Source organism: Eptatretus burgeri, chromosome 11, assembly GCF_056783735.1.
Source record: "Eptatretus burgeri isolate ZD-2024b chromosome 11, Ebu_testis_v1, whole genome shotgun sequence".
Taxonomy (NCBI): Eukaryota; Metazoa; Chordata; class Myxini; order Myxiniformes; family Myxinidae; genus Eptatretus; species Eptatretus burgeri.
In genome coordinates, this window is record NC_140971.1 from 25,955,541 (window position 1) to 25,977,382 (window position 21,842).

The 21,842-nt window shown below is 49.0% G+C and overlaps 1 protein-coding gene and 1 long non-coding RNA gene across 2 annotated transcripts; both read right to left on the reverse strand.

The window, feature by feature from the left end:
* Window positions 1–527: 527 nt before the first annotated feature.
* Window positions 528–21,021, reverse strand: LOC147016698 (uncharacterized). The gene is made up of 2 exons (XR_015049155.1): window positions 20,201–21,021; window positions 528–1,082 (listed from the first exon to the last, which is right to left on the reverse strand). It is a non-coding gene; the product is annotated as an uncharacterized LOC147016698 (long non-coding RNA).
* Window positions 1,396–3,687, reverse strand: LOC147016699 (uncharacterized). Its single transcript, XM_085847918.1, has one exon. The coding sequence runs from the start codon at window positions 3,242–3,244 to the stop codon at window positions 1,556–1,558; it is 1,689 nt and encodes a 562-aa protein (XP_085704044.1). The 5' UTR covers window positions 3,245–3,687; the 3' UTR covers window positions 1,396–1,555.
* Window positions 21,022–21,842: the final 821 nt, after the last annotated feature.

The window sequence follows — 21,842 nt, forward strand, 5'->3', positions numbered from 1 at the left end:
GGTTGATCATGGAGTTTGTGTTTATTTTTGTTATTTTTGGCTAATGCTTTATATTTTCTGACGTAAACGACGTAAACGACAATATCAACGTAAACGACAGTAGATTTTTCTTCTGACGTGTGCACGATCAAATTAAAGACCATGAAGAAGCATTTATAAAAAGTACACAAAAACAGCCGGATGGATTTTTCAACTAAACTTGCCCCCTATCAGAAAAGATTTTCTACTGAACAGCATGATGGAGATGATGCTACAGCAAGTGTTGTACAAATATGGCCGACTTCGACAACACGATGTCAGCAGAGAGTTTCTGGAGAACATCATAAACGAGTGTTTTATATGTGGGGAGAAGAGGATCACCGTTTCGAGGTCATTCAGTCAGGGTGCTCTCGGTAGATGTGAACATTAGAATTTGAAGTCAAGACTTCTCGAAAGGCAGAAGATATTGATTGCCAATCTGAATAACAGATTCCAATGAAACAGCCTGAAAACTTGAACTGTTGCAAAGAAGGGAGTCATTCAACATATTTGCAATTGACATTTATTATCACAAATCCTGTGACATATAATTTGCAATCAATCCACCACGAACCATCGAAGAGCAACAAAATGACGAAATGAAACAAAGAAGAATGTGTTATGTCAGACCTTTTTTGAGCAGTACGAATAAGGAATGTGCATGAGTGTGTGATGGTGGTAACTCTACATATTAAAGGAAAAAAATGCAAAGAAATCAGAGAGCAGTTTGAAAGAAAATTTCACAAGCCTGGTCTTCCAGACAAGACAATATATAAATTTAAATAGATACTTTATAAACACCATGCATTTAACAACGTTCATGATAAAGTATAAACAAACATGATTGATAAAACTCTCATGTTTTCACAGGAAACAATAAACTATTGGATTACCATATAAGATAATCACTTCATTCAGTGGTGGAGAGAAGGTCTCAGGCCAAGGGGGGGGGGGGGGAGTGGCAAGAAAAAAACAAAAAGGGTGCCGAAGGTCAAAAACGAAAATCCAACGGCGCTCACTTACACTTCCTCACTCATCGGCGGTCTGTCGGCGACTGACAGCTTCTGCAGGCGGGAAAATATTCACGCATACGAATTAGGATTGCCTACATACGTGCACCAAACCACGCCTCCCTAGCTTCATTTGTTTATGCACGAAAAATTAAGGTTGGATACTTTTTGAACACACCTCATATATTAGGGTGGTCCTTATTCCTCAACTTCGGATTTTCTAAGCTCCAACCCCCGGGATTCATTTGAATAGTTGAGTGAACTCTCCTGGTGAACATTTTTTTCCAATCGGACAACATTTACCCCTCCCTCATCGACCTTGAAGTTTCACCCTGAGGAATAAAAACAACAATCCTTGAAAAAAAAAATTTGTGCCATTTATTTCCAAAATGTTAGCTTATAACACACAACATACAGTACAGTATTTTATAAATGGCTACCTCATTACACAGTTAAATGTATTAAACTATAACAAAACTCAAGCAAAATGTCCAGCAAGGCTCCAAGGCCCGTCCGACTTCGTGCTCCTACTCCTGCTGGGCCGCCACACCAGCAGCCACGGTCTTCTTTCTGGAGTCCGGGAACTCTGCGCGATGACGAGAGACAACTTGGAGGAGAAATTGCAGTTGCTCATCATCTTGAGTTAGCATTCGGTTGTATTCCTGGATGAGGGCAACTCCTCGCTTCACGTTGTCGTTGACGACCGCTATCCCCTGCACGAAGGCCGCCGCTGTCCGGAAGTCTTCCCGCTGGAGCCAGGTCGCAGGATCGGCATCGAGGAAGCCATCTTCCAGGCGCAGCTTCTGGAAGAACTGTCGCGTGTTGGTTGATGCCATGTCTTGCAGTTGGAGTCCTGAGACGTCTTGGCTGGGCAGCTTTGGGCGCTTCGCTGGAGATTCATCTCCCACCGTGGTGTGAAGTGAGGTGAATATTTGCCTCTTCTCCTCCACCGTGACCAGGGGGTCAAAGAGCACCAGAGCGACAAGCTCCTCCGAGAGGTACCAAAGGTGCCCTTGCAGCTTGGTCAGAGCTGCCTTGCCCACGTCCCGGTTGACATCCATGTAGGTCGTCAAATCCTTCAACAGTTGCAGGTCGTGTCGAGGGGAAGCTGTGGCCTCTGGAGCCAGTGTCCAGGCTTTCGCGTACAGGCGACTGATGAAGATGGCGATTTCCCACAGGCCCTTCTCCTCCCTCACTGTGAGCTTAAATTGGCTCCGGAACATCCACACCTTCAGTGCGTAGATGGCTTTGGACATCCACCTTGCGTGGTGCATGGGTCCGGGGGCTAGGAACCTTACTCCTCGTAGGGAGACCTGGCCGAGGAAGATCACAGTCAATTCCAGCAGCTCCCAGTAGTCGTCCCGAAGGCCTTTGTGGTTGATGAGTGTGCTCTGGAACCAGTCCTTGTCCACATGGTCCAGCAGAGGTTGCACATGGGGGTGGGAATCACTGGACTCGAACTGACTCTGGTCGATTAGCTTCCAGTGACCTTGGAAGTGCTTGAACATGATCACTGTTGGACCTGACGTGGGGCCGATGACCGTGGTGAAAGCCGCATCGAGGAGCAGCTCAAGGACATGATGGCGGCATGCGAAGTACAGGAGATCTTTCTTGAGCTGCTGTTCAATCACGACACAAGCCCCATTCTTCAGGCCAGCGTTGGAGGATGTCATGTCAAACGACATCCCACCGATGTGCTCAGTAAAGTCCCAGTCTTCGAGTGCCCCGACAACTGGTTTAGCCATCTCAGAGCCCGTTCCGTTCAGCAGCTTGGGGACGTTGAGGAGCTGCACCGTTCCATTGCCTGAGACCAGAATGGGAAGTCGATCTACGGTCTCCTTGGTCGTAAGGTCTTGCATCAATTTCCCATCCCAATGAACAATGAGTGTGCAGCCCTCCCCCTCCCCCCGTAGCTCCTCCTTGAGTGCCACACAAGCATCCATCCGGTGTTTCCGCCGATGCCACCGGATTGAGCTGCGGTTGATGTTCATCTCGGAGACGTCATGGCTGAACGAGTGGGCTGCCGCCGACAGGACATAGACTGCTCCCCTGTCGGTAATCTTGGTCCTGTCCAGAGCCGCTGCCACACTTGGCATGATCACGTTTGTCATAGCCCTCCTGGGGCACTTTGGAGGTCTCGCTTCTCTGTCTCCGCTCCCCTCCTGACTGGTCTCATCTGCAGAGGTGGACGACGATTCCAATTCCACTTGGATCATGGACGTGCTGGCTTCATCCTCCGTGCGCTGCCTCTGTCGCTCCTGCTCCTCACGGCGTTAAGCGGTGCGGGCCTCCACGGCAGCTAACCGTGTGTCGACATATCCCAGCTTTTCATGGCGACCGGGTTCGCGCTGAGCTAGCAGAAATGCCTTATCCTCCTCATTCGTGAGGATGTCCAGGGCATTGGCGGCGGCGACATCGAAGAGATTCTTTGTCCGCTTCTTGAAAGCTTCCTCATGCACTGCTTGAGAGCCAGCTCACCCCTTGTTCCGCTTGACGTTTCCAAACTCCTTATGGAGTTTTTCAATCTTTGCCAGGATGGTGTCCTGTCGCTGTAGTGGGATCCTGGCTTTCAACCAGAGCTCAATGACAATTTTCATGACATTGTTGGCCGCCTCCTGCACAGACTTCCTGTCGACCTCGATTCGATTCGATATATCAACAGTCCCAGCACTTCTTCTTCCGAGGGAAGTTGAGACCCGGCAATGATTTTCAACGGAGCAATCAAATAGCGATGGTTCGCTGTTGCCATGCTTGATAGAAGAACGAGTAATACACATTACACATTACACAAACACACAGATCGACGTATCACATCAAAAGAGAAGATTGGACATTACAGGAGCGTTTTAAAGTTCAGCACAGGTCGATACGTCGTCATTCTAATGTCAGCCGCCCCGAGAAACTGAGGCTAAACTTCAAGGTCGATGAGGGAGAGGTAAATGTTGTTGGACTTTGAAATAAAAACACCAGAAGAGTTTTCTCGACTATTCCAACGAATTCCAGCGGTTGGAGCTTAAAATAAATGAATTCGAACATTTACCCCCTAACGAAGGACCACCCTAAAATAAATAAATATATATATATATATATATATATATATATTGTTACGGTTCTCGGAACAATATGCATACAAACATACAGTTGTCCCGAAGTCAGTTATTCCATTAAGTATATGTGTCGATAGATCCCGACCTTGTGTGGAGTGGGAAGACACTGGGGGGCGTTGTGATGGGCTTTTAGATAGGTTTATAAATCACTTCTCCCCTTTTATTTTGAACCACAGTACCTTCCTCTCACTTTCTGAGGCAAAATCTTTGTGCAGTACCTTTTTGGCGAATCCAGACACGCGTGGCGTGGGTGGGCTTCCCAGCATGGCTGAAATCCCACCCAGAAAGGGCACCAAGAGAGAGGAGCCCATGGAAGCCCCATCCAATCAGGGCGGACAGTGACGTCAGCTTCACCAAGGCCCCTCCCCGCTGAGGGAGATCTATAAATTACGAAGCAACCCTGGCAGCGAAGAGCGTTGGAGTGAGATAGTCGTCGGCTGGTAGCGAAAGAAAGGAGGAAGGTCATAGAGTGGTTGTGCTCTTTGGGGGTCGTTTGTTTTGAGTGTGAGAGAGCTGGGAAGACTTCGACCCGACCTTGACCGGGTCTCTTGTTAGGTCCTGTTTGCAACCCTGATCCCCGCCTCGGACTCCGCTCTACTCGACCCGGGCTCCTTCGCAGACACGGTCTCCATATACACAAATATATATATATATATATATATATATATATATATATATATATATATATAAATAACTTTTAGAACACCCCCATTTTTCAGTTTTTACTGAAATGTAAGCACTTCAAGTCCAGTGAATAACCTGAAATGGTACAAACTTAAGCGGTAAACTGTCAGAGGTTAAAAAAAAAGTTTAGGTCACCAAAAACTGAAAAATAATGTAAATATTAGAGTTGTTAAAAAAGGCCCTTTTCAGGGAACAAGTAATGGGTTAGCAACTGCAGCTGTTCTGCAGCAATGGAAGTAAATTAAGTCTTAAAAGTTGATGCAAACAGTTGCTTCAAGTGTCCCAACTTTTGTTGATTCGTTACAAACTCTCTGTCTGTGTAAAAACAGTGTTTGAACAGACTGTGTTGCTACAACCTCTGAAGCATTATTTGGACAATATTTCACTGCAGGAAGTAGTATATTGCTATCATAATGGCGAGAAAAAGACAATTAACAAAGGAAGACAGACAGACCATTATAACCCTTAAAAGTGTAGGTTTTTTCTTTGGAGAAATTAAACAGATGTTTGGTACTGAAGAACTTTAATATGGAAACAAACAAACACGACATAATAGTGACTGATGCTTTTCGTGCTGCACTCTTCAAGGTAAAAATCGCAGCAAGTGAAGGAGGAAGTGAAGGCATGTGCGTTATATGCAGGTCTCAATCAGGTAGACACTGATTGGTTCAATCCTAATGACATCACGGTTAATCTGAATGCCCATTGGTCGACTCATCATCTTCACCTCGAGCTCCCACTGGCTGGAGCAGAGTTCGTCGATGATTGACGTTTTCAACCGCATCCTGGAGAGAGGGGGGATGGGTTTCCCCAAAGGTCCATTCACCATTTGTTACCGTACTTCCCTTGATCTTTCCATGCTGAAAGAGACACAGAGATCGTACAAATTCCTTTTGACGACATAATATTGGATCGGTGGTAAGGATAAAGGTTGCTTCCAACATACGTAAATGAAACGAGCTCCGACCTCGGCTCAATATCCTGAACATATCTGCATTGTTCTGCTCTGCACAGATAGGGTTGGCAACCAGGTGCTGTGCAATGGCAGATGAAGTAGATACAGTGGCCGGTGGTTGCTGGATATTTCTACATGCTCGCTCTTGAAAAATCAATTAAAATCGAGGCCAATTTCTCCATAAATTCACCAATACTGTTGACATTCACGGTTTCGCTATTTGTGGACCTCGTATATTCGTGGTTCATAGAATGTGACCTGCTTCTACATTCCGGCCCTGTGCTTCACGTATTCGTGGTTTTTTTTCGTGGGCATATTCACGTTTTTTTTTGTTATGGTTTTTCAAGGGTGTATTCATGGTGTTTTGCAGGCATATTTGCGGTTTTTCTGACCTGCTTCTACATTTGCGGCCCTGTGCTTCGCATATTCGCGGTTTATTGTGGGAATATTTATGGTTTTTCTGACCTGCTTCTACATTCGTGGCCCTGTGCTTCGCGTATTTGCGGGTTTTTTGGCGGGCATATTCATCGTTTTTTTGTGGGAATATTTGCGGTTTTTCTGACCTTCTACATTTGCGGCCCTGTGCTTCATGTATTCACGGGTTTTTTTTTTTGAGGGCATATTCGCGGTTTATTGTGGGAATATTTGCGGTTTTTCTGACCTTCTACATTTGCGGCCCTGTGCTTCCATTTCAATCTTCTTGTGACATCAGCTTTCATGAAGGTGATAGGAATACGGAACTTATTCAGGGTGCTGGCAATAACTTGCACCCTCAACATGTATGTCATTGCTGGATCTTTAGCATTCACAAACTAATGCTGGCAGTTGGGACACCCAGGTTAACGTCCATCGGAGGGACACCTTACAACAGCACAGTGATCTAGCACCTTGCATGTGAAAATCAAGGTGACAGTTTATAGCTAGATCGAGATTCGAACCCAGGCTATCCTGCCAGACTGATTATCATGAAGGAAAGAACCAACAATTGTCATGGACTCTTGTCAGGAGCTTGGGTCTTCGTACATCCCCAGAGGTGCAATTTCTTACTGCTACTTCAATTGCCAGTACACAGGGACACGGAATCGGTCTTCAAAGTCACAACACGATGGTGAACCTACACACAGAGCAGCCTTGCCCAGTTCATCATTCCAGGAGCAATATCGCTCACACCCCAAACTTGGGGTTGTTGGAGACATGTCTGCAGTCAAAAGCTCTCGTCCAATGCACTGCAGTTCAGACTTCACCGCAAAGATCCTCAAGTCCAACAATACAAGTCTCAATCTGACTTTTGAGTGCATGTCCCTCACCAGAGGAGAGAGGGTATTGCATTTTGGTCTGTTTGTCCACACAGAACTTTCGTGTTTTTCTCTGCAACCGCTTATCGGATTGAGACAATTTTCACCATTGGTGCGACGACTCATGTCGAATGTTTTAATGATAATCATGATGTCATAGGTCACGTGGTGTGGCAACCATGTTGGAAAAAAGGAAAAAATTTGGCCTCTGTTTCACCCCATTGATCCATTCAAACCCTCTGCTACATTCAATCTCCCTTCTTTACACCATCGGTCCGTTTCCACCAACTTTTCTCGAGAGTCAACAGCCTTTGGAAATATCATGCTATGCACTACATATCATTTTTGGCCCTATCTCTCAATTGTGAGGAATCACTTCAAAACTTTTTTTATTATTATACCAGTATCCGGATCCAGATCTTCAACAAAATCGAATTGATTTGTCCTTGTCATGCGCCCAACCTGTCCAACAAGTTTCGTCCGGATCCGTCTCCGTCCATAACTTTTTGAGAAATAGTGCTATATATTGTTGTGGTTACCAAATTCGCAAACCACCATTCAGGTCCCTTAGGTGAGGTATCTCGGTAAGTACATGTGTAGTTAGGCCCAAACCCATTGTCTAGTGGGAATACATGTCATTTATGCGTGCTGCGACTCTTCAGGATAGCCGTTTTTCTTTTACTATCTTTAATTTGGACCAACCGCCATGATTACCACCACAATCACAACATCAACCACCAACCACAACGCCGCTTCACCACAACCGCAACGACCTTCACGTCACACCTCGCAACCGTAGCATCGCCACCGTTCTTGCCCCGCTGTGGGTACCGGTGTTGGACTCGTGCAGGGCGCGCGTCGAACAGCGTGTACAAAATCACGGATTTTGTGCTTCAAAAACGGATCAAAAACGACACACGCCCACTTTTTGCCGTCCAATCGGTGAGCGAGGGGCGAATTGGCCCCGCCCCTAGGGCGATCGATATATGCAAATTTATGGATCAAAAAGCCTTCACGCCCACTTTTTCTCGGGCCAATGGGGAGCGAGGTGAAAGGTCGAAGGGAGGGGGTCGAAGATGAGAGGGCGAAGTTACGGGGCGGATAAAAGGACCGTGTTCGTCAGTCAGAAGAGAAGAGAAGAGCAGAGTCAGGAGAGTCCAGAGGAGGAGAAGAAGAGAGTCGGAGAGTCCAGAGTCGGAGAGTAGGAGAGAAGAGAGTCGGAGAGTCGAGAGGCGGAGAGTAGGAGAGTCGGAAACAGAGAGTCAAGACTTCGCGGGCGGTGGAGCTGCTCGTCGTGTGCGTTGGAGTCGGAACGGAGGGGACGGAGCTGTGGAAAGGCGGCGACACCAGACGAGGGGGTGCTCGCGTCGTGCAGGAAGCTGCACCTGAGGGAGGCCGACAGCGCGACCTGGCCGAGGTGGAGACGCTCGTCGCGGGATAATAAAGATCCTCTATACCCCGAGCATCAGCAACCCCCTCCTGTTTCCCCCCGCGCTGAGATAGTGCGACCAAGGGGGCCCCTTTCCCACCCCCTACCAGACACTGTCCGCGAGGCCCGCGGAGTTGAGGCGCCATCGCCGCTCCGCGTCTCATCACCAGACGGGTAGGCGCGACCCGGTCTCGGCCTCAGGCCCGCCTCATCCTTGAGGGTATTTCTTTTCCTTGGTTTTGGGTATGTGTTGTCGGCGCCGTCTGTGAAGTAGAATTGTATAAGTGTTGCCGTGTGCTCGGTAGTCGGTATTAGCTCTGCATTGTGTTTTCGCTTTTGTATTTGCTTTTTGTGTAAATTGAATTGTGTTTTTCTTTTCTGTGTGCTTTTGGTGGAATTGAATGTGTGCTTCCCGTGTGCCGCGAATAAATGTGCTTTATTGTTGAACTGTTTCCCGCTTCGCTTCGTCATTTCTTTCTTTGAATCCTCATCTTGCTTCACGTAAAGGGTTGGTAGTGGGCTGAATACGCCCGATAATTAATCGAACCGTCGAGGTCGACGATAACACCGCTCGGTTATTCTGATAGTACGGAACGGGTCGCTTAAGTGGCCCGTGTCCGAAGTCGACCTGCGGCGAGGTGCGATCGCCCGGTCTACCCTCCGCGTGGGTACTTAGGTAGGTCGAATTTGGCGAGCAACCCTATCCCACGCGGGGGCTGATTGGCTCGATCGCGGTGAGACCGAAAGGTCCACCCGTGACTGGTTCCCGGCGTTAGTCCGAGAGGGTCACGACTGGATTGTCCGTCCGGTGGGCGACGTGCCGCGATTCGAGTTACGTGGCCGTCAGCACGCCGGCGGGCGCGAATACCGCAACACTGGTGTCAGGTCGTGCGATACAAATTCATCGCCCTCCTCGCGGCACTGGAATCGGAGAACAGGAAAACGGGCTGTCCTGTCTCCAATTAAATTCACGGGAATCGGTCCAGGGGTGAGAGAAGCGACCCCCGATTCCCTCCAAATTACGAGCGAGCGAAATTAACCCTTTAAGAGAAGCAAGATGGCGTCTCAAAGCGAGCGGGAGCCGGGGGTATTAGAAATGTATATGTGTAATAATGTAGAGTCCATGGTCCAGGATGGAATCCCCGTGCAGGAAATGTTGATTGTGCAGGAACACGGACTCGCCCAACTGAACCCAGGGCCCGAGGTGGGTGCGGCAGCGGCCGCGGTGTATGACACCTCCCCCCCCCTCTCCACCAAGACCCTTCCCCAACCCCTGCCGAAACGGCTCACTCAAGCGCACCCGACATGGCCCAGCTATGCGCCATGCTGGCGGCAATGACAAATGAAATGAAAAACGAAATGAAAGGCATGAACAAACAAATGATCGAAAGAATGGATGCGAATACACAAAAAATGGATGCGAATACACAACAAATGAACGAAAAGATGGATGCGAATACACAACAAATGAACGGAATGGAAACAAACATGAAGGAAGAAACGAAAAAGCTCCGGGGGGAGACGCAGAACATGGGCCGATGCCTGCAGGCGGGCATGAAGGCCGTTAGCAGGGAACTCAGAATGGCGACTCCACGTGTGGGAGCAAACGAGCTGGAAGGGGGTGCAACGGCTGACAGGCCCGCGGTGGAGGCGGGTAAAAAAATAATTCGGGGGGCGTGTTGGGCGAGGGACGTGACAGAGGAATCGACGGTGACCAAAAGGGAAAAATTAAATGGGGAGACCAAAACGTGTGAGACGAGACACGAGGTGACGACAACGGAAATAATAGTGGAGACAAGGGAGGTAAAGGGTGAAGAGTTGGCAGTGACGGTAGCCGGGAAGGGAACGATAGAGGAGAGACTGCACGGTGAGGACGGGGTAAGTGACGCACACACGGAGGTAGTGGAGGACAATGGGGTTGAGCTCGCGGAGCGTGTTGGGACCCGGTGCGAGCACCTGAATGGCCTCCTCCAGGAACGAGGGGAGGGAGTATGCCCCCTTGAGGCGAGTCACGACCAGGTGAGTTCGGTCGTGCTTTGCGAGGTTGAGGGGGCGAGTGCTGTGAACGGGTGCTCGGAGAGCTTGGGGGGTATAGAGGCCCCGGAGACCCTTGTGGGGACACGAATCCCCAGTGTGGTTGTCCCTGTGTGTGTGGTGCAAGGTGTGAGTGCGTCCCCGTGTGTGGAAGCGACCCCGTGTGTGATTGGTGTGGTGGCGATGGTGCCAGAGTGCGTGCTTCCCAGCACGCCGTGTGTGGACGAGGCACCGCGGTTGAGTTCCCCCGCGTGTGTGAGTGAGGGACGGTGTGTGGATCAGGCACCGCGGGTGAGTGCCCCCGCGTGTGTGGATGAGGCACGGAGTGTGAGTGAGGCACCGCGGGTTAGTGCCCCCGCGTGTGTGGGTGAGGCACCGTGTGTGGAAGAGACCGCGTGTTTGAGTGTCGCCGTGTGTATGAGTGAGGTACCGCGGGTGAGTGCCCCCGCGTGTGTGGGTGAGGCACCGTGTGTGGAAGAGACCGCGTGTTTGAGTGTCGCCGTGTGTATGGATGAGGCACCGCGGGTGAGTGCCCCCGCGTGTGTGGATGAGGCACCGCGGTTGAGTTCCCCCGCGTGTATGAGTGGGGCACGGTGTGTGGATGAGGCACCGCGGGTGAGTGCCCCCGCATGCGTGAGTGAACGGCGGTGTGCAAGGTCGCTGTGTGCAAGGGAGACCGTGTGTGTGAGAGAGCGGTATGTGAGGGAGATGTCGGTTGGCATGCGGGAGCACGCAGCCGCATCTCCCGGTGTGAATGTGATGGAGTGGACTGTGTGCGTCGTAACACGCAGGAATGCGTGGGTCGAATGGCGACGGAGACGGCGACATGGAAGGAACGAAAGCCGAGTAGCGGCTGTAGCTATTTCGGGGACCGTGCCGGGTTCACCCATCAGTGAGCACGCGGTCCGTGCTGTGCAACGCACGAGACCGCCACGTGCTCGCTTGCGAGAGTGAAGTCCCGGTCCGGAAACGCACGCGGTGGATTTGCCGATCCCGCGGACGGACAAAGTTTAGGCAGGTAAACGGATTTGGACCGGACGGGTTCTCCACGCGATCGTGTGTGTTAAGCTCCAACGGGCAAAGCACATGTGTTCGCGTGGGGAACACCTCGAGACGTGGGGCTTCTGTTTTTTTTTATGCGCACGGTGACGTCATGGCTGCACGTGTGGTTGGAATCCGGCAGGAGGGGTATCTCTGCCGGATGGTACCGTCCAAGGAGGGACGAGGAACACGTGCAGCTGCATGACGTCACGGGCAGGTGCAAAGTGCGCGAGCTCTGAGTTGCCGCGCAGGTGCTGCGCATTGAAAAAAAAAATAAAAAAACAAGCCTCACTTTCGGGTGCACAGGATTCCTGGGCAAGGGGTGGGAGACCCCCTTGACCTGGGCACAGGATGAAAACTAGTTAGGGGGAAGGGTTAGCTTAGTTAGACCGACTTCATGGGGCAGGGGTAAGTCCTCATGGAGTCCGTGGAATGGATTAGTTAGAGGGATTGTAGCCAGATTTAGGTTGGGAAATTGATTAATGGGATTATTTGGAGACAGTGACAGACTTGAGGATGTGTAGAGGGGACGTAGCTTAGCTACGTAGGTTAAAAGGAACGTGCTGTAGTTTAAGGGACGACGTGGGAGCACGAGTTAGTTAGGGGAGGTAGTTAGGAGGATGGCAGAGTTCGGTGGTGTGTGTGTTGAAGAGTTGTTGGTGAGTTATGATGTGGAGACATGTTGAGTGAGTGAGGCCAGTGGGTCTGTGTGAGTGGAGCGAATGGGGAATGCATGGTGCGATGAGTGATTGGGGGGAGGAGTGACTCCCGCCCAAGGGACCCCGGGGTCAGTGTAGAGTGAGTAAGCTGGGTTAGTCAAATTGAAAAATGGAGGTCGTTTTGTTGTTGGTGGGAAAGTAGGCTCGAGACCCATTTGGAGGGGTGCAGGAGCCCTGTTGACGGGCTTGGGAGCGTGGCTGCGAAAGGTGAGTATCGCTGAGTGGGTACCCCGGGCACCAGGCTAGTCGGCCGTGGTAGGCCAAGGGCCCATGGGGGGCCGGGATAGCGTAGTGGGCACGGGTGCGCCTGCTTGGTGCGGGGGCCCGGGGCGCCATTAGCCGCGTGGGCAGTGTTGTGGGCACGGGTGACCCTCGGCAAGGGGCCCGGGAGGCCGGCCTGCCACGTGTGCGTCTCAGGGGAGGTGCCATGGGGGGCACTCCCCGGTGTTAGGGAGCTGGTAGGCTCGGAGGCAGTGTAGTGCCCGGGGGTGCCATAGCGGGAGATTCGGCAGAGGGTCGTGCCTGCCAAAGGGAGCCACGTGTCCCAGCCAGGAGACCGTGTGAGGGCACGGAGAGAAAATTGGGGGGCGAGGCCCGAAATTGTGAGGACACCAACACAGGCGACGGGAATCTGGGTTGTTAGAACCAATAGTTTAAGCGAGAGGCGCTTGTTGAAAGCCCCGGGGTAGTTTAACAGTTAAATGGTTAGGGTAGATTAGGAAGTGTACCCCTCCGCACCATCCATCCCCTCGCTCTCGTTGTGGGCCGCTGGACCCACTTTGGTTATAGATCGCCGAACTCTGGAGAGGCCATTCTGAGGCTTCGTTGGGCCTCGACACAGGACGTTAGCTCTCCCTTATTCCCCTCCGGGAAGGGAACGTAGGGGTTGGGATTAGGCTCGGTGACAGGATAGGTTAGCCGAACAAGGACGATAAAGGGGGTTAGGGGACGATTTATAGTGGGGAAGTAAAAATAAAAACAACAAAAAAATAAGTTGGGGCTAAATTGGGGTTTGACAAATTAAGGGAGTGGGTATGTACAGTGACAGGCAAAGGCGATAGGTTGGGAGGGAGACAGGTAGGTAGGTCCGAGCCCGCCTTCCAAGTGGCCAGCACCACCGCACTCCCTCCACCAACCTCCACTGAACGGCAAAGGCTGGCCAACTTCATCGGCTGGCCGTGTTTTGCTGCAAGGCAGAGGCCGGCTAACTTCGTCTGCAACTGCTGTGCTGCAAGGCCTGTGCCGGCCGGATCATCTGCAGCTGTGGTACTTCAAGGCCTGTGCCGGCCAGTTCATCTGCCGGCTGTGTTTGCCTGCAGCGGCCTTATTCTGCGGGCTGAGTTTGCCTGCTGCCTTTGCCATGCCATGCCCACTGCCCACGTTCACCAGCCCCGTTCAATTTTTGCTTTGCCCCCCCCCCCTGTTCGTTTCCATGTGCGCCAGGATCAGAAAGCAACAGTTTGCAAGCTGCGAGAACTGCCCTGTTGGCAGCTACAACACGGGCCTGCAGTGGCGGCCCGTGCACCGTGTTTGCGTCCATCCATTCATCCATCCATCCATCCATCCATTCGTTGTGCTCATTGCGTGTGCCACTTGAGCTGGCACGGAGACTGCGTTTGTGCAGCCCATGCACCGTTGTGGTTCACTGCGTTCAGTTCAAAAGGGAAGGCCTTGGACTGCGTGTGAGCAGCCAGCCACGTTCCCTGTCACCTGCATTGTTTTGAGCCAGAGACTGCATGTGGGCAGCCTGGCTCCCTGCTAACTGCTTTTCTTTTGCAGAGTTCAGTGATCCTGGGCCATGGTTTAGTGTAAAATTTGTAAGTTAAGGTTAAGATGTACTGTAAATATGAGTGCGCCCCCGGCATGTATGTCTTAGCGCCGGCAATTTTATTTAAGTCGTCCGTGTGAGTGAGTTTGTTTAGGTAGTTACGCAGCCCTCAGGTTATTTATTTTGGGGACACGAATACCATGAATGTCGCACTCAGGGATCCGTAGGTAAAATGTACTAGGGGAAAACTACACATGATGGCACACGAAAATTTGACGACTCGGGACGAGTCTGTAAAAAGGGAGGGGGTAGTGTTGTGGTTACCAAATTCGCAAACCACCATTCAGGTCCCTTAGGTGAGGTATCTCGGTAAGTACATGTGTAGTTAGGCCCAAACCCGTTGTCTAGTGGGAATACATGTCATTTATGCGTGCTGCGACTCTTCAGGATAGCCGTTTTTCTTTTACTATCTTTAATTTGGACCAACCGCCATGATTACCACCACAATCACAACATCAACCACCAACCACAACGCCGCTTCACCACAACCGCCACGACCTTCACGTCACACCTCGCAACCGTAGCATCGCCACCGTTCTTGCCCCGCTGTGGGTACCGGTGTTGGACTCGTGCAGGGCGCGCGTCGAACAGCGTGTACAAAATCACGGATTTTGTGCTTCAAAAACGGATCAAAAACGACACACGCCCACTTTTTGCCGTCCAATCGGTGAGCGAGGGGCGAATTGGCCCCGCCCCTAGGGCGATCGATATATGCAAATTTATGGATCAAAAAGCCTTCACGCCCACTTTTTCTCGGGCCAATGGGGAGCGAGGTGAAAGGTCGAAGGGAGGGGGTCGAAGATGAGAGGGCGAAGTTACGGGGCGGATAAAAGGACCGTGTTCGTCAGTCAGAAGAGAAGAGCAGAGTCAGGAGAGTCCAGAGGAGGAGAAGAAGAGAGTCGGAGAGTCCAGAGTCGGAGAGTAGGAGAGAAGAGAGTCGGAGAGTCGAGAGGCGGAGAGTAGGAGAGTAGGAGAGTCGGAAACAGAGAGTCAAGACTTCGCGGGCGGTGGAGCTGCTCGTCGTGTGCGTTGGAGTCAGAACGGAGGGGACGGAGCTGTGGAAAGGCGGCGACACCAGACGAGGGGGTGCTCGCGTCGTGCAGGAAGCTGCACCCGAGGGAGGCCGACAGCGCGACCTGGCCGAGGTGGAGACGCTCGTCGCGGGATAATAAAGATCCTCTATACCCCGAGCATCAGCAACCCCCTCCTGTTTCCCCCCACGCTGAGATAGTGCGACCAAGGGGGCCCCTTTCCCACCCCCTACCAGACACTGTCCGCGAGGCCCGCGGAGTTGAGGCGCCATCGCCGTTCCGCGTCTCATCACCAGACGGGTAGGCGCGACCCGGTCTCGGCCTCAGGCCCGCCTCATCCTTGAGGGTATTTCTTTTCCTTGGTTTTGGGTATGTGTTGTCGGCGCCGTCTGTGAAGTAGAATTGTATAAGTGTTGCCGTGTGCTCGGTAGTCGGTATTAGCTCTGCATTGTGTTTTCGCTTTTGTATTTGCTTTTTGTGTAAATTGAATTGTGTTTTTCTTTTCTGTGTGCTTTGGGTGGAATTGAATGTGTGCTTCCCGTGTGCCGCGAATAAATGTGCTTTATTGTTGAACTGTTTCCCGCTTCGCTTCGTCATTTCTTTCTTTGAATCCTCATCTTGCTTCACGTAAAGGGTTGGTAGTGGGCTGAATACGCCCGATAATTAATCGAACCGTCGAGGTCGACGATAACACCGCTCGGTTATTCTGATAGTACGGAACGGGTCGCTTAAGTGGCCCGTGTCCGAAGTCGACCTGCGACGAGGTGCGATCGCCCGGTCTACCCTCCGCGTGGGTACTTAGGTAGGTCAAATTTGGCGAGCAACCCTATCCCACGCAGGGGCTGATTGGCTCGATCGCGGTGAGACCGAAAGGTCCACCCGTGACTGGTTCCCGGCGTTAGTCCGAGAGGGTCACGACTGGATTGTCCGTCCGGTGGGCGACGTGCCGCGATTCGAGTTACGTGGCCGTCAGCACGCCGGCGGGCGCGAATACCGCAACAATATATAGTTTTTAGCCTGATCATTCAATGGTGAAAAATCACTTTAAAAATCATATTATCCAGATCCAGATCTTCACCAAAATCGATTCATTTCATCCCCGTCACACACCCAATCTGTCCACCAATTTCGTCTGAATCCATCCATAACTTTTTGAAATATCCTGTTCATAGAAAGACAAACGAACAAACAAACAGACAGATAGACAGACAGACAGACAGGTGAAAACATAACCTCCATCATACTTCAGTGGCAGAGGTTACTTGATGCAGGAGGAGGTCATTCGGCCCATCATGCCTGCACCACACCAACACCAGACCAAATATATTGTCAAAACGACGCAATTTCATTGGTGGATTGAGGGGCGGAGTGGGAATGAGACTATGTGGTAATCCCAGGCATATCCCAAGGGTGATCAAATAAAAATGAAGAAATATATTTATTATCCCACCCCCCGGAGGGAGGGAGCGGGATATTGTAATCATCCGGTTTGTTTGTTGGGATTCGCTAGATATCCGTTATTGTCGGGTTTTCCGTGTGTGTGTGTGTGTGTGTGTGTGTGTGTGTGTGTGTGTGTGTGTGTGTGTGTGTGTGTGTGTGTGTGTGTGTGTGTGTGTGTGTGTGTGTGTGTGTGTGTGTGTGTGTGTGTGTGTGTGTGTGTGTGTGTGCAACGCGAGGCTCCACAGCACAAACCAGCAAACCAATTTCGATGAAACTTGGCGAACAGGTGCAATATGGCTGGGAGTGTGCGCGTTTGAGTTTCGTTGCTTAACTGACGTAGCGCGGCTTCTATGATAGGTAGAGTGCCGGACCAACTCCTGCCTATTCCTTGCATCCCCATCTAGTTATCGCGACAGCATAACGTTCTTCTATCTCTCATAGTTTCCAAATGGCAGCCCTCCAAATGCGGAAAGGTGGTGAACCAGGGAATATGTTAAGTGACCTTGACCTCGGAAACCGTCGATGGCAGAACGTTCAAATTCAGTGTATGGATAGAGTTTAATAACTACTACAAAATTGAACCGCAGCATTTTTCCAGATTCAATCACCAAGGGTGTTGGGGCTGAAATACGCAAAAGTCGAAAAAATACTTTTTCTCGACCTACGTTCACTATTTTCAATACTTGTCCTACAGTTTTGAATGTGGAGAAATGAGACTTCGGAATTAAACACTTCGAGACATTTAGAAAATTTTACTCAAGCCGATTTTTGATTTAGGTTTTATTTTTCAAATGGTAGTCCTGTGAGGAGTGGCAGTTGGCAAAATACGCAATAGGAAAAATCTTGCCAGGCAGAGGAACAATTGTATGTGAACCAATACGTCTTGGCAATGAATCTTCGTCAGTGGATTGGTCAGAATGAAAAGCATCGTATCCAGCGCTTCAATCCTCGCGGATCCCTCGTTGCCTACCGGCTTGTCTGTTTGTTTGTCTGTCTGTTAGCAACTTTACGGCAAAACGGCTTTAGCAAACACTATCAAATTTAATCCACAGGTGGGCAATGAACCTTGGACGACCCCATTAACTTTTGGGTACAATTGGATCAAAGGTCAAGGTCACGAAAAGATAAAAATCGTTTTTCGCTCATAACTTCGTCAAAAATGATCTGATTTACTTCAGACTAAGCTTATAGTGCACCTTATTATATTTATCACTTATGATCCTACCCATTCCTCTCGTGAAAAATGCATATTTGTGAAGATCGGTAGGGTCCGAAGTTTTGGGGGTCATGGTCATCGGTCAAAATTACAAATTTTCCATTAAAACTAAACCATGGTTACGAAAATACAACTTTACGGGAAAACGGCTGGCTCAAACACTGTCAAATTGTATCCACAGGTGGGTAATGAACCGCGGACGACCCCATTAACTTTTGGGTCCAATTAGGTCAAAGGTCATGGTCAGGTCACGAAAAGGTCAAAATCGTTTTTCGCTCATAACTTCGTCAAAAACGGTTTAATTGACTTCAAACTAAGACTAAAATATTCCTTATAATCAACATACAGGTTAAGGATGTATCAAATTTAAATTTGATCCCCAAAATAACTTTATACCTTAAATGGGTGGGATTTATTATGCTTGGCACCACTTGTTTCATTAGTCTTTGTATAGATAGTCTTTGGTCCCTTGTCAAAGGGCTGTCTGGGGGGGGGGCATGCGTTGGCTGGACTGTATTTTTTGTGTAATGTCTTACCCCCTCCCATTCTGTTGCTTTAAAAGTTTAAATCTTTCTTCCTTCACACCATCATTCTGTTCAATCCCCCGGTTACTTTCAATCATCCCTCCATTAACCCATCGACCCGTTTCAACGGTCTACCAATAATGCACTTAACGCCTGCACATGAGAGAATAGGAAACAACAACACAATACCCCTGACGATTTTGAATCTGTGTCGTTGGCTATCACCCTTTTGCTTCCGGTTGTTTTTAAACGCTGTGCGGTGTATAAACACGATTGGGTTTTATTTCTATCTTGTGAATATTACTTAACGCGTGCACATGAGAGAATAGGAAACAACAACACAATACCATGGCAATTTGGAATCCGTGTCGTTGCCTATGACCTATTTGCTTCCGTTTTTTTTTTTGCTTGTTTTTTTTTTGTTTCCGGTTTTTGTCATGGGTAATGATGCATGCCAGGAGATAAAGGCATCGTCGGAGACATGAAAGACCCAAATAATATCAGACATGGTGTATATTTCCTCCACTGATTTTAATAAAGTCAAAGATATCTCCCGCATCATCAAAAAATATTTTTTAATCGTGATTTACATTATTTGATCGCTGATCCCGAATCCAGGCCGAAGTAACCGGAAATTGCGTACACAGTTGTGAACAAGTTAAAGGTAAAGTCAGAAGCAAATGTAAGAAGAATTCTACGTTCAATCTAGTATTTATTCTACGTTCAATCTAGTATTTATTTTTTTAGATGAGATCCTGTTCTAGGCGGTGTAGTTGTCGTTGTGAAGGTAATGTTGAGGTAATATTAATTTTTTTAGATGAGATCCTGTTCTAGGCGGTGTAATTGTTGTTGTGAAGGTAATGTTGAGGTAATATATATATATTTTTAGATGAGATCCTGTTCTAGGCAGTGTCATTGTCGTTGTGAAGGTAATGTTGAGGTAATATTAATTTTTTTAGATGAGATCTTGTTCTAGGCGGTGTAGTTGTCGTTGTGAAGGTAATGTTGAGGTAATATATATATATATATATATATATATATATATATATATATATATATATATATATATATTTTTTTTTTTTAGATGAGATCCTGTTCTAGGCGGTGTAGTTGTTGATGTGAAGGTAATATTCATTTTTTTCATAGCAAAAAGACTGTTTAATCTATATTAATATTTTGGCACGCCCCTTTCTTTGTTCCACCATCAGATTTTTGTTACTGCATGAAATGAAACAAGATTTGGCACATATACTAATGATATTATTGTCTTCCTTAAGAGGCCCCTCAAAATTCGTTTTGATGCATTTTCACAAACTCCAACCGATTCCATTCAAATTTGGTACGATTATGGCTTTTGGTCCAACTTAGGTCATTGGCTATAAATTTTTTCCATAACACTTCCGATATTCGAAAAAAAATCGATAAATCGATATCCCTTATGGGATTTTCCATTCAAATCCACTCAAGTTTAAGGCCTACGGGGGACGCAAATTTCCACTTTTCCCCGGGAACTGTTTACCTCCGCTACGCCAAGCTGTTAGGGTTAGGGTTTGGGTTAGTGTTAGGGTTAGGGTTAGCTACCCTAACACTAACCCTAACAGCTAACCCTAACCCTAACAGCTAACCCTAACCCTAACACTAACCGCTAACCCTAACCGCTAACCCTAACCGCTAACCCCTAACCGCTAACAGCTATTCAGGAAATTTGCAAGAAAGCCCGGGCAACGCCGGGCATTACTACTAGTTTGATATATTTAAGAAGCGAATGTAAGAAGAATTCTACGTTCGCTTCTAGGCTTTGCCTATTCCATATTATCCCCTCCATCAAACATCCTTTCAACAGTCTCTCCTTCACCCCCTCGGTCTTACCTTCAATCCCACGGCTGTTCGGTCATCCCTCAGGCATGAGGGGTTCCCTTTCCCTCCATCCATGCATTGCTTGGTAAATGGTAATCCATTAGGTGCTCTCTCATGCATGTTCGTGTCACTTGGTGCTCGTCGTGGCCTACGAAGTGCGGCACTTCTCGCAGGTGTGGTACAGGGCAAAACAATGCGAATGGGAATTTTCCGCGTGAAGGAGGGGCAGGGGGCTCTCGTTGAAAGTTCCCTCAGAATGACGTGGCAATTTCCACAAGTGACGTCATGCACCCGCCCCCATCGGCTGCGGACCAATGGGAGGGGGAGAAGGCTTGTGGGAGGAGGGGGAGAAAGCGGATGTGAAGAAGAAGAAGAAGAAGAAGCAGCAAGAGGAGAGAAGGACTCGTGACAGCCTCGCGCGAGCAGGGACGAAGAGCGCTCCTGAGCAGATGGCTCGGAAAGCAGTTGCAGAAGGCTGAGGGAATCATAACGAAGAAACGAACGGGACAAGCTCACACGAGCAGAAGACTGAGAAGGCTCGTGAGGGAAGGAACGTTTCACGAGCAGTCGGTGTGGAGCTTCTGTGGAAAAAACACTCCTTTCACGAGCGTCATTCTGCCCTCTCGATCCTGTCAGCCACGAAGGACGAGGAGGGTGAACGGCGGCATCTTATCGACGGGGGCTCGAGGAGGAAGAATCTGAGGCAGAGGAGGACGAGTCGCACGTCTAACTCGTATATCTGGGATGCCAGAGAGGACTTGCCTACTGGGTCTGGGCACCTCAAGGACCTGGCTGTCTCCCCGTCACTTCACATCGCCACTGCCCATCTTCCACATCCATTTTCCTCTGCATTCTCCTGTATATTTGTGTGAGGTGAGGGAGAGAAGGATAGACTGCTTTCCTTTTCTCCATACATTAATTTTACTAGTGCGTGACCGTACGTGCGTGGCCGTATGTGCAAAAATAAAAAATAAAAAAACTCAAATGGCGTGCCAGAAACAACAACCACACAGGCCGTTCCTTCGCTCTCGCGTGCCCGTCCATGCGTAGCCGTACATGCAAAAAAAAATAATTGTGACGTCATAGCACCGTGTCCTGTCATTGGTTTGGTAAATAAATGGTAATAACTTGAGAACCACTTGTCCGATTCATATCAAACCTTGAAAAAGCACATCCTCAGGTCCCCAGCAATATACCTGGCAAGTTCCAATGAGATCGAACCAGTGGTTGTCGAGAAACAGCGGTCGCAGACACACGCACACACTGCTGGAATTATAGATAGATTATTACTTTTATAATATTTTAAAGTCCTTGTTTTATTCTTCAGCGATGGCCAAGTCTTTTGTTTAAGGAAGAGAAGAATACGTGTTGTGGTTCAATCTGCTCTTGTATACCTTTTTTGCTCTCTTGTTTTTAAATACTTGCTTTTAAATGATTGCTTGCTTGTGTGTTTGTAATGAATAATTGTTTGTTGTTATTTCCAATCTGTCTCGGTTGTTTTTTTTTCCTTTATTGGTCTGATGCAGTGCACAAGTAAGGTCAGACGGGATGTTCTACCCCAATAATTTGCTTTGTCAGCCAGCGCACACTCACTGTAACGCTCAGCAGTAATCCGAGTGTGCAATGAGGGCACTGACCCCAATTAGCCATCGTC